The sequence below is a fragment of the Amphiprion ocellaris genome, chromosome 4 (genome assembly GCF_022539595.1).
Source record: "Amphiprion ocellaris isolate individual 3 ecotype Okinawa chromosome 4, ASM2253959v1, whole genome shotgun sequence".
NCBI classification, from domain to species: domain Eukaryota; kingdom Metazoa; phylum Chordata; class Actinopteri; family Pomacentridae; genus Amphiprion; species Amphiprion ocellaris.
Window position 1 is genome coordinate 4,987,467 of NC_072769.1, and position 13,319 is coordinate 5,000,785.

The following is a 13,319-nucleotide window of genomic DNA, read 5'->3' on the forward strand; positions in this document are numbered from 1 at the left end:
ACATGATCCTTTTGAATGTTTGAAGAAATGTTGTCTTTTTGACCCCTCATGAACCACTTTTAGTTTGTTTTGTCGCATTGGTTTTGACTTGCTGGTTGCCTGTGGACCATCATCTGTTTTGTGTTTATATAAATTCTTGTGATTCCCTAGCAGCTGAAAATGATTGCTCTTTTTTGTTGTTTTTTTGTTTATCCAAGGAACAAGTTGGTCAGATTAAAGAGCGCTATGACCATCGGATGCTGCTCAAACACATGCCTGCAGATTTTAATATCTTCCTGGACCATGTCCTGGCCCTGGACTACTACACCAAACCAGATTACCAGGTACACGCTGTCAGAAAGGTCAAGGTGTCTTTATTGGTCTCCCTTGGGAGAAATTTGTCTTAGACAGAGGGGTCTGCTGCACAGACAACACATACCACTCATACAATAAAATAAACATCTGGGTAAAATAAACATCCAGAATAAGAAATAAATAAGTAAAATAAAAGCACAATACATTATCACATTGGTTAAAAACAAACAAAAGTACAATGTGTAAACTCAGCATTATGTGTATAAAAATACTACAGATACCCCCCCTTACTTTGTTACATACAGTTATCTGGATGACCTGACTGGCTTCCTGTCCTGTTTGTCTCAGATGATCTGCTCATTGATGAGCTTCACTGACAGAGGGATGAATGAATGTTTGTATCGGTTGTGTTTACATAGTGGGACCCTGTACCTTCTTCCTGAGTTTAGTAAAATATATTCAAGGTGCAGTGCATGAGAGGTGTCTGATAAAATATTTTCTAAAAGTCTCTCCTTCGGGGCCAGTACCACCACTATAGTTCAGATTCATGAGTCTGTCTTGTTTCTTGTGCAGCTGCTGATGTCGGTGTTTGAGAACAGCATGAAGGAGCGAATCATCACCGAGAATGAGCCTTTCGATTGGGAGAAGGGAGGAAGTGATGTCACGCTGTCGACCAGTGCCTCCACCCAACCACAGCACAACACCCGACCCACTGCCGCCATGGTGGGGTAAGAACGAGAGTCACGTTATACCTCATTTATCAGAACTGAGCCGGAAACGAGGCTCATTCTTATTTACAGTTTATTCTGGTGTTATTTTTTCTGCTGGTATTGTGTTCATACAAAAGAATTAGAAAAAAAAAAAACATTTGTATGAGCTGGTTTGAAAGTGTTTGTGAAAAGCAGCACCATGTTCTGCGTCCACAGAGCCATTGTGACACCGGTTCCTGGAGACCTTCAGAGGGAGAACACAGACGACGTTTTGCAGGACGAACACCTCAGCGATCAGGAGAACGCCCCTCCAGCCCCGCCGAGCCGACCCCCCGGGGAGACGGGAGTCCAGCACACTGGAGAGACGGGAGAGGCCTGGGAGGACACCGACTTCAACCGCAACAGACTCAGGATCAGCCTGAACAAGGTCCAAACTGACAGAACAGCGTTAACTGATGGATACATGAGAGGGGGTTAGAAGCAGAGTGGTCCAACCCACAAAAAAATCCAAACTGAGTTTTATATAATTTCTGTAACATTTCATGGTCTAAATTTTAGTGGCAAAGTGGTGTAACCCACAACCCATATATAGTTACAGTGGCGCTTGGAATGTTAAGCCATTCTTGAAAACAAAATAAAAACCCTTGGACCCATTTTTCTCAAAAACTAAGAAAGTGGGTTAGACCAGTCTGCTTCCAAACCCATCATGATATTTCATGTATGAGTCGATGTAAAGCTGTTCTAACACACATTTAGCATGTGTCATCAGGACTACATTCAAATGCAGCTATTTGGAAAACATTTGGAAAAATGCAAACATTTGGCATTTCATAGATGACTAATAACAAAAAGAATGATACCTGAGAATCATATCTTTGATATTTTTTCAATATTTCATATGCACAACTTTAATTTTAATGACAGACAATTTTAGGCATGGAAGATACCAACTTTCTACAGACGTGTTTGACCAGGCCATAGTTTTCATTTTATACTTCTTGAAAAACTCTTGTGTGATTTTGTGCTTTGCACTGTTATTATGCTGGATTCAATCAAAGCAATCAATCAAAGTTTATTTCTATAACCCCAAAGGGTGACCAAAGTGCTTCACAGTGAAAAACAAGAAAATAACTTAAAAACAATACAGTAACTTAAAGCAGGACAAACAATCACACTCACACCTACGGGCAAATTTAGAATAATCAATTATCCTCAGCATATTTTTGGACTGTGGCACGAAACCGGAGTACTCGGAGGAAACCCACACATGCACAGGAAGAACATGCAAACTCCATACAGAAAGACCCCGGGAAGGAACGGACACGAACAAGGGATCTTCTAGCTGCAAGGCGAGAAGTGCTATCCACCACACCACTGTGCAGCCTGTAAAATATACAATAAAACAATAAAATAAACAGCAATAAAACAGTACTAATATATACATCTAAAATAAATAAAAGATTATTCATCTTCCTCATCTTGTCGACCAGAATTTAGTTTTATCCACAGATATTCACAGGGCATATATAAATGTCATCTCCTGACACCTTTTGCACTCATGCAGCCCCCTATCATCAAAATGCCACCTGCAGACTTCCCTGTCAGGGCTTTGCATTCACTGTGATAGTCATGACCAGATTCACACCAAATATCCTGGACCTTTTTTGTTGGTCACTGTGCTTTCTCTATCCTTTTCTGTTTGTTTGAAGTCTCATAATCAGATGTTTCAGATCCTCTGGTAATTCTTTTCCATGTGGAGCCATGATGCAAACATGCAGATAAACACAGTCTACTGGTCCAAAACTCAGAAAGTTCTGGTGTTCACAGCTCATTTTATAACAATGATAATGCAACTAGGCTGATGACACTGATCACTCTTTTTAGGTGTGTCACTTTGCTGCTTTGAGTTTCTACTATGAGGCCTTTATTTTCAGTATAGTCTTTCTACACACTGTTTCTCTTAATATTCACAATTTTTCTCTCACTTTTCTTGCCTCAGTCAGAAGCACTACTTTGAAATGAGTGAAAGTTTTACAGTTTTCAGGATTAACACCTTTTATACACCTTTTTATGCTTCAGAATGTGAATCCATACGTCTATGTATCAATTACACTGTAGACTGTGTTTCTTCTGCAGATATAATACACATTTAGGCTACAAAATACAAACTTACGGTACAGAGTTTCTATCCAGTGTATTTAAATGGTTGCTCGCTTCTTGTTGTTCCTCAGGGGGCTCAGGAAGAGGAGGCAGGCCGGGGAGCGTGTCCGGTGTCGCCAGTTCGAGGTGGAGCCCCGGAGTCTCCGACGGGTCAGGGTCGGTCTTTACGATACCGTCGGGTCAACAGCCCTGAATCTGACCGCTTGTCTGCTGCTGAGGGCCGAGCCGATGCCTACGGACAGAGGTGAAGCAGGAGTCAACATTCTCTTTTGTTCTTCAATAATGAAGATTCACATTTTAACATCAGAAGAATAAATGTAAAAAGAATAAGCTATGGAGTGAGTTTAGGTTGTTCATATGTTCTAAAGGTACAAATTTAATGCTGCTGTACACCCAGATAAACTAAAGTCCATGTTTTTTCAACATGGCATGTTTTTAATGTTGAACTAAACCCCAAACTATTAACTCAAAATACAAAATTGTGTTTACCCAAAGATTAAGATGCATTTGGATTGAATTGCTACGTGACTAGATTTAGACTTGACGAGGCTTTGCCATCATGAAGTTAGTGTTTGTCAAGGACTTATTTCACGTGAGTTGGGTGATATATTTAAACAAACACCTGTAAAACTTGAAATACAACTTTTTTGTGTCTTCACTGGACTGTCTATGGTAGTTGCAATTGAGTGACATCCCCATGTGTCCACACCTGTCTGTTTGTCCTCCAGGTCTAGGATGGACATCCTCGGCTCCCCTTCACGTCATGTCTACTCCTCTCAGCCGGCTCAAATGCTGTCTGTTGACCCCGGTTGCCGTGGAGATCGTCAGGTCAGCGGCCGTCAGGAAGTGTCGGTGGCGTCTGTCGATCAGGAAGCACACAGCAACGCCTTCATCCGCTCCGTCCCGCTGGCCGAGGAGGAGGACTTTGACAGCAAAGAGTGGGTGATCATCGACAAAGAGGCAGAACTGAGAGACTTCCTTCCGACCACGTCAGGAACCACCGACGAGGAGCCTGAGGAGCTCCGCCCTCTGGAGGAACAGGAGGAGAGGAGGAGGCTGCGAGCTGGAGGTAGGAGCTTCTGTTTAGACCTGAAACAAAAGAAACAAATGTTTTTAAGGGTAAAGGTGGCAGAATTCAGATTAAAGCGCTAAAGAGATATTCGTGGAGCTGCCAAATATACTAATTTTCTCCTATTTGTGTGGTTGCTATGTGACTTTAGTAGCATGAATTTTACATAAATATCACTGAATTCACAGCACAGCAACCATCTTGGACCTCTGTGTCTGATGAATTTGTCAAACAAAGTCTTGGTTCTAAAATCGGTGCAGAGTAGCAGCTTGGAAGTGACTGCTGGTTCTTAATTAGCGTCACTGTTTCATGATTGTTCTCTTGTTGGACAGTAGAGACAAAAATATGTAAATGAGAACAGCTTTACTGGGAACTGGGCTGTAGAAAAACCGTATGTGTGAGCACTGAGAGCAGAAGAAAGGCAAACAGATGGAAAGTCTCAGCAGCTGTGTGTTCCTCTTCATGCATTGTGCTGTGCTGCTGAGCTTTTAAGTGCAAACTCAGTGTAGAAACCACATTTTTGTTCTGTTATAATTAGTGCTCTATACTCTGGAAGACTTTCAAACTGAACCAAGTTGGACTTTGCCGTCACGTCTGTTGTCGAAAACTATAGCAATGACTGTAGCTGATCAGTGATTGGAGACAAAAACCAATGATGGCACAATCCAACATTACAAGTGATGCTAAAGAGAGACGTGCATTATAATGAAGTGGAGTCAAAAAAACGTGTTGTTGATGTTGATGTTGACCCATTATAGCATCACATCAGCTCTATGGGATTACAACCAGCATTCATTTTATCATCAAAATAGTAACAAAACAAGTTTTCTATGCAGAAAATTGAAATGTATTACCTTTTTTTCAGTAAGAGAAAACTTAAGTCAGCATGAAAGATGAAAGAATAAAGAAATGAACTAAATATTTTTGAGTGAACTGCAGCAAATGTGGAAAACACATTGCAGCTTTCATTAGTCAAACAATTTCTTCTGCAGTCTTGTATTAGATAGATAGATAGATAGATAGATAGATAGATAGATAGATAGATAGATAGATAGATAGATAGATGATAGATAGATAGATAGATAGATAGATAGATAGATAGATAGATAGATAGATAGATAGATAGATAGATAGATAGATAGATAGATAGATAGATAGATAGATAGATAGATAGATAGATAAACCTTTATTGTGGGGAAATTTACAGTGTAACAGCAACAAATAGAGGAACAGTTTGAATTAAAAAGAGAGCAGCACACAGTGCATAGATATAGATATTTTCTCCTTCTAGAAGAAAAATACAAATATTTACAGAAAAATTTCTATGAAATTTCACAGCATTCTCCGCATATTCAGTAACATTGTGTGTCTTGTCTGTCAGTAATGTTGTCTGACATTAGTGGTTCATAATAAAAACAGATACTTCTAATAAAAACACATCTACAATCCACTGAGAAATAAACAATAAGCACTGACGTAACAACTGAGAAAAACTCTAAGAAGGGTTTGAAAGCAGAGCAGTCTAACCCACTTTCTGTAGTTTTTGAGAAAAGTGGGTTCAAAGTTTTGTGTTTTCAAGAATGGTCTAACATTGGAAGCACCACTGTTACGCTATATTTCATTGTGGGTTAGACCACTTTGCCACTAAAATCTATACCATAAAATGGTGCAGAAATGATCTGAAACTCAGTTTGATTTTTTTGTGGGTTAGACCACTCTGCTTCTAATCCCCTCATTCATATATATATATATATATATATATATATATATATATATATATATATATGTGTGTGTGTGTATATATATATATATATATATATATATATATATATATATATATATATATATATATATATATATATATATATATATATATATATATATATATATATATATATTTATTATATATTGACATTCGCTTTTCCTTCAGGTGGGGAGCTGGTGGTTCGTCCAAAGACTCATACTCGTGACAGCAGCCGGGGGATGCTAACGCTAACGGAGGAGGAGGCGTCGAGGAGGAGTGGTGGGAGTCCCGCTCAGTCACCCTGTCACTCGCTGCCGTCCGGACGCCCCCGCCGGAGAGAGTCGGAGCCCACTGGACCTCAAAGACCGGTAAGAGACCCAGCCAGCCGCTCAGAGGAGAGCTCGGCTCTCTGATGGCATGTCGGTGGACGGATGAGTGGAGTGGATGACTGCTGTGTGCATTCACTGTCTGGTGACTGTTTGGTTTTACCAGACGCTGTCACAGTGAGGCACAGCAGCCGCTCCACCTCGTTGACCGGCCTGCCAACATGCAGATTAAAGGACAAGTCCAGCATGATGTGATGTGTTGCTAATGTCAAGATTTTCTCTCTTTAGTTCTGTCAGCGGCAAATATTTTGTAAGTTTATATTTCACTTTAAGTAAATTTAAAATGGTGGCAGTAATAAGTTACAGTCCTGCGGGATAAATCAAGTACAGGAAGGAAAGGCAATATTTTTACCTACTTCAGTACAACTGGTGAGGTGCCTTTGAACAAGGACAGTATGATTGTGCTCGGAAAGAAGACAAACCTTTATTGAACAAATAAAGTAAAAAGTAATTTTAAAATGAAACTGTTAAATGGACAATGATTAGAAGTACATTTTTACTGCAGTACCTGAGATGGGATGATGAGTCAGCTTTGGTCAATCTCAGCTTCAGAGATTGCTGAAGCTGTCCTCACACTGTGGCCACAAACCTTACTAAGATTCAGTTTACTCCATCAGGGCTTTGTTGTGGCACCCTGAGGGCTGTGCACACTCACAGAACTGGAGTTACATCCAGGTAACTAATACTAGTGTTTCATTTGCCCAGCAATGAAGGGGTTGCCTTTTCTACATGGTATCTCCCAGTTTGTGTATCAATAATTTAGGTCTTTAAGGCACAAAGCCTTATTCTGCTGAGAATAAATTTTCATTGACTTAAGTAAACTAAACCTTATAATAAAAATGTTCAATATTCCCTAATGTCTCCTAAGTACAATAGAATGTAAAAATAGGAAATATCTAATCAAAGAATAATAAAAGCCATCTTTCTATTACTGACATATGCTTATCCTCTGCATGCTCCTGATGGGGTGGTAGGCAGGTACAGTAGGTGTACCTGGATGCCCTCGCTCCACTTTTAATTACTTGCTACAGAGTTCAGTTGGAATTAGCTACATTCATGCTTAAAATGAATTCCACTCTTGCTTTCAATGTACTTAACTGCAGCAAGCAGGTAAATAGACAAGAGCATACAATATACACTGTCTATACACAATCACATGCAAAAGTGCAAGTTACTTGATATGCACAGTGTAGGACCATCCAGTCCAGTTAGTCCTTGAAGTAAATGAGCACAACATCTGAATTCATGCTGAAATTGTCCTTTAAAAGATCACAGTGATGAGCGGCAGACAGATTCCTGCAGGAGTTTGTCTGCAGCTTTCCAGCAGCACCGTCCTGCAGCTGAACATTGGTCACATGCAGTCGTTCTGAACCCGGCTTGCTAGTAGATTAGCTGTTAGCTTACAAGCAATATTAATTAGCCCTGTGTGTTGTCACTATAGGGAGCAGTCCAGTACAGGAAGTTGTGGCAGGTACGAGGTTTACAGGAACAGCCTCGTAATCAGCTTTTTCAGCTTTTTTATTTCCAAAGCGGTGTCAGATCCGACAGCTTCGAACACGCCGTCGACTCAGAGGGCACCAAAACAGCAACACGTAGTAGTTAGTGGAAGTATCTCCAGTTCTATGAGCACACAAGAAATACAGCAGTGGAGGTTGTCATGTGAAATTATATGGAGAATTTTGTTTACAAGATGCTGATGTGAAAGAGGAGAAGACTGCTACTCAACAAGGACATAGAGAGGGCAGAGAAACGGTGCTTGTTATTCTCTCCTAGTTTAACCGATTAGTGTTGAGTCCTGCACAGTAGTGTATCAGGACTGCTTAGAAATCCCAGAGCAGGTAGTTTTTTGTCCCCTAAAAACTGTCCTGAAGGAGGCTCTGCAGGGGCAATTTTCACAGTCAGAGCATGCACAAAGGTGTTTTCCATGTTTTAGGTTTGGTTTGCCCTAAAATGTGGAAAAGGACCTAATCTCACCAAGTTATTAGAACCAAACATTTCTTAAAGATGTACGGATTTTGGCCCTAACATCTGCTGAGTAACATTAAGTTGTGTTGTTTTATGATGCAGTTTTAATACAAAAACAGCATTTAGCTTGTTTCTCCACACTGAAACCCCGGACTGATTAACTAACATCACACGTGAGCAAGCTAGCTGCAGAAACCTAGCAAGAGGAAAAAATAAACAATATGCTATTTCTGTTTCAACAGTGACATCCTGCCATTTTGCATGCATTGTTTATAGCAAAAAGATTCCAAAAACTTAAATGAGAGAGAACTTGAATTTGGGTTTCTAACAGTGACAACTGAAAATCATCAAGGAGTCATTCTTGTCATTGTTGTGTTTCTTCTACTCCCTCTTCAAGAAAACAATAGAAAGCTACCGTACTGTCACCATTTTTGTCACAGATATGACAGTGTTCTTGCAAAGCTCCATTCTCCCAGTTCCAAGCACCCTTTGGGGCTAAGGAGTGACAGAAACTGTAGTACCTTGAATGTCCACTTGGCTCCAAAAGCCAGTCGATCCCCAGAGATCCCCACATAAAAACTTTACAACAGAAAGAAACATGATTGTAGTCGGTGATGTCTACACTCTGGCGCTGGTTTTGGAAAAGCCCCATTTTTAGGGGAGTAAAATGCTGTTTTTTTACTTGGACTAAGGGAAAGAATGGAGAGGAAAAGACGAGTTTACAGATTTACCTAACTGAATGAGGCCAAGGTCTTAGCCACTGACATCATCTCAAAGCCTGACAGGATCTGTAGTAGACCTTCACTTCTCTTAACCCTTTGATGCACAACATGAATCAAAAGTGACCCAACTTCAATGGAAAATGGTTATCTCTTGACCCACGATGTGCATGAATGGGTTAAAATGGGTCTGCTGGTGCAGAAGCTAGCATGGAACGGTCACGGGACCTAAGCAAAAACAATATATGTAGGCCTTTCTGTGGAGATACAGTACATGTTAGACAGTCACTACTCTTTTAGTGAACTTTTAGGTACAGACATGTTCTGAATGCTCATGCGTTTTTACTGCCAGACTGAGATTAAGTGACAGCCCACTGTGTCTAACTGACTCAGTTTGTTAGATATCTTGTTACTATTGTCGCCTTCAGTTTCATTTTGACCCTGAATGTCGCTGATGGTTTGTTTCTTCCACGACTGCCTGTGACACGCATAAAAACTGTTCTGACTGCACAGCTGTGGGAATGATGCTGCCGTCTTTTCCTTGTCATTGGATTACCATTAAAGTCTTTCCCATTTCTTTGGTTTTTGCCATGACTTTTGTTTTGGACCATTTTTATTCTGAAGGAATGAATGGGGAAATGGCCGATGAGAACAAGTTTGGTATGATTCAGCAGCGATGATGTTTACATGTCGGGATGTTGATGATGTTTTCATCCTCTGTTGTGCTGCTGTGTTTTTTATGTTCTTTGACACTGCCTAGGTTTCACACTAAACAAGCACACACATACATTCACACACATGCATGTATACACGCGCAGATAAATACAAACACAAGGTTTTGGTGATTCTGTGACTGGGAATGGTAGATGAACAGAAACTTACTGCAACACAAAGGATCCCAGTATGCCAGGGATTAACGTCCATATTGGATGAATCAGCACTTCTTGAATTACGTCCAGTGCCAGTGTTAGCTGTGGGAGGAAATAAAGGTGTAGCGGATGGGGTGGATGAGGTTGTTAGTGGCCTTTCATCATAAATACAATCTTACCCTAAGCCATTTCCTTAGTGTTTTAGTGGCCTAATCCTTAAAACAACCACACTTCCTTTTCCATATCCATGATCTTTCTCTAATCTCTAAGGATGAAGTTGAGAACTCTGGTGTTTGAGCAAAATCATAATGCAGAATTTTGCAGAATCATCCAATATTGGCGTTATTTCTAGTGAAAAGATTGTGGAAAAAATAGCATCCTTCCTGTGTGTCCCTCATGGTGTATTTTAATAGATTTGTGAATGAATGAATGTGCTGGAGTTAAAGTGGTTTGTTTTGGTTGCATTTTACTGAAGTGCCTGGCAAAATCTTTTTTGTGTGTTGTCGAAAAAAAATACAACCTATCCAAATTTCTCAAAATTCTGTGAACTTAGAAAAGTAGAACATTTAGATGAAGCAACAGGAACTCCTTCTGACACCGTCCAACCGTCCACTGTGATTCAGGACAGTCACACTACTGTACATATTACAGTCCTGCATCAGTTGTGACAGACTGCAGTGTGTTTCCGTCACTCAAGAGTTCAAACCATTTACAAAAAGTTCCAAAGTTACTCCCTTAGTGATAAATAGTTTTCTTCTAATGATTTTGTTGGTGGTCAAAATGAAGGGTAAATAAGAGAAGCAAAATAAGAAGAATTTTTGGACAATTTTATAGACCTAAAGTCACAATCAAGCCCCTTAAAGTCAGATTGATTCACGTATTACATTTATATTGCCTGTAATATTTTTCAGAGCCTAGTAACAAACATATGTTTTTGCCTTTTATGAAATTTTGTAATCATCTAAATCAATATTTATAGTACATGATATATTTCATGTTTCTGCTGTTTTATCTTGTACATAGTTTGCTGTAACCTATCAAGAGAATAAAGCATAGCAAACTAAATCAGCCAGTACAGGAATCACTAATCACAGTCATAGTTACTGTGCAAGGTGAGCACCACTCCACTGTTGTCTGAACGCTCAGGTGAGGTGTTTCCAGCGTTGTATTGGGAATTTTTAGTTATGGTTGGGAGTCAAGAAAGCAGGACCAAAGGGAAGATCAAGATGAGACAGGCAGGAACAGTTTGTGGTGGTTTATTGAAAAAGTACAGTGCGTAAAAACTTTTTTCTTTATAAACGCCGCATTTATTGTTTTTGCTATTTTGACATATTTTGAAAAAAGTTAATTGTTTGAAATATACCAGGAAACTGAGTTCCTACTCCCTATTCAGTTCACCAGTGACCCGAGGTGCCCAGTGAAGTCGTCTCTGTCGTTGTAGAAGGAACATTTGTCCTCAACAAATCATGAACTTAATCACAAAAGAAAAATCAACTGTTCCTGGTGGTCAAAAAACTCAGAAGGGACCTTTAAAGGTGCAACGGTCAGAACTACTGGATGTCACACTATAGCAGAAGCATCTCCGTCCAAAACAAACTCTGCAAGCAAAATTTGTGTTCATGAGGGCCAACGAAAAACAATCCCCCACACAGCCACTAGCATTTTAAATACACTGGAGGGGCGTAATGATTCGTAACACTCCCTTGTTTCTGGGGATGCACTAATGTGAACTAACAACCAAAAAATAAAACGGAGAAGCTCAGATTACACCAGTGTGACTTCATTCTCTGTTAAGGACAGCATTACCCGACTGCTTCTGTAAATCAAAGAGAGCTCAGTAATATGTTGATATTAAAAAAAATAATAATATCTGGAGCTTTTAAAACCAATACAAATAAATCATATAGAATTAGAGATGAAACTAAATTTCTTCCTTTGCCTTTCAGTCTGCAGCAGCAGTACTGACAACACTACAGCCAGGGGAAGGAAGACATTGTACTCTTCCTTGAAACTTTGATTATGCAGTAACTTAAAAGGAAGAGGCCTTTGTTTTCCAGGATAATTCATGTATTCCTATCTTAATATGTATCTCCTTTGCAACCTGTTCTGTGATTCTTAGTATGCCGGTCCTTCAGTAGGGATGTTTATTGTCAGTTTGTGTTGACTCAGACGTAGAGAGTTGCTTTGGCAGATTTTATGCTCAGTTTGCTTCAGTCAGGGTTTATTTTTGCTAATTTTGACTAGAATTTCTCTCAGTGTTGATCTTAACTGCTGAATTGTCTCCAGCTGAATACACTCTTTGGAAAAGCCATAGCTGCGTATATCAGTTATTTCTCACATTTACATTAAGCCTACTTAATTCATGTTTTACTCATTTCTGTGGGACTGAGATTAATTTAAGTAACGGGTGGTTTAACTCATGATTTTTTTGTAATTGCGTCTTTACGTTCGGTCACTTCTCATGCTATTCCCAACATCACCTATGAAATTAGACGACAGTTTGGGCTTTGAAGACAAATAAGACAGTTAAACATTGTTCAGTGTTTTGTATGTGGATGTGAAATACACACAGAGGTTTATCGAGATGATTGTATGAGCTGTAGACAGACAATTGTTTGCTAGATTACAGTTAATACTCTTGATGGTTGAATGTCTATTATAGAGAATATGAAGCATCAGTGGGTCAGTCAAATATGTCTGACCAAAACATTTATTTATGGCCTTTACTGACAAATATATGAAAATATTTGACTGTGGTGTGTGTTTATGTTTGTGTCAGCTACAGTTAAAAAACAAAAAACATCCTAAAATGAAATGCCTGAAGTCCAACTGAAAGTCAAAGAAAAGTTTTCATTTGGGCTGCAGTCGCATTTTCATGAAAGAAATGAGCGTTTACAATGAGCTGCAACAACACAACATCTACACAAGAAACATTTCAACACAGTTCACATGGACACAATCAAGAGTGACAACACAATGCCGTTGAAAATATGACATGTGTCTTTTAGTTAAATATGCCTTCCATTAGAGTGATGTCAAATGGATACGCTGCCCTGTAATCCAGAGAGATAACGTATATTTTTTTAAAGATAAAATACACGCAAGAACTAAAGACAAAAGTAATAAAATATGTAATGTTAAAACTTTTTTTTTTTAGGCTAAGTTGAAAAAACTTTAAAGATTGTCATTTTTTAAATTATATTTATCAAACAGACCAGGTTAAAAAATAAAAAACTGAAGCCTCAATACTTTGTTATGGAGGACCAAATCTGACTAATGAAGGGTGAGAAAACAATCAGCTGATTAAAAATGAAATTGAACATTAGATAATTTACTTCAGAGGACGGGTCATGGGATCATTTAGTGGGTTCATTCAGAGCATTAGATAAAGAGTTTTTGTGTG

At 39.2% G+C, this 13,319-nt stretch overlaps 1 protein-coding gene across 4 annotated transcripts in view; it reads left to right on the plus strand.

The window, feature by feature from the left end:
* ttbk1a (tau tubulin kinase 1a) overlaps positions 1-13,319 on the plus strand; it is a 66,625-nt gene that overhangs the window by 40,426 nt on the left and 12,880 nt on the right. For all 4 annotated transcript variants that reach the window (XM_055009765.1, XM_055009763.1, XM_055009764.1 and 1 more), the window contains 6 exons: positions 198-323; positions 868-1,022; positions 1,221-1,431; positions 3,236-3,408; positions 3,893-4,233; positions 6,164-6,345. In XM_055009765.1, the coding sequence (XP_054865740.1) occupies positions 198-323; positions 868-1,022; positions 1,221-1,431; positions 3,236-3,408; positions 3,893-4,233; positions 6,164-6,345 (1,188 nt within the window). The remainder of the gene's footprint in view (positions 1-197; positions 324-867; positions 1,023-1,220; positions 1,432-3,235; positions 3,409-3,892; positions 4,234-6,163; positions 6,346-13,319) is intronic.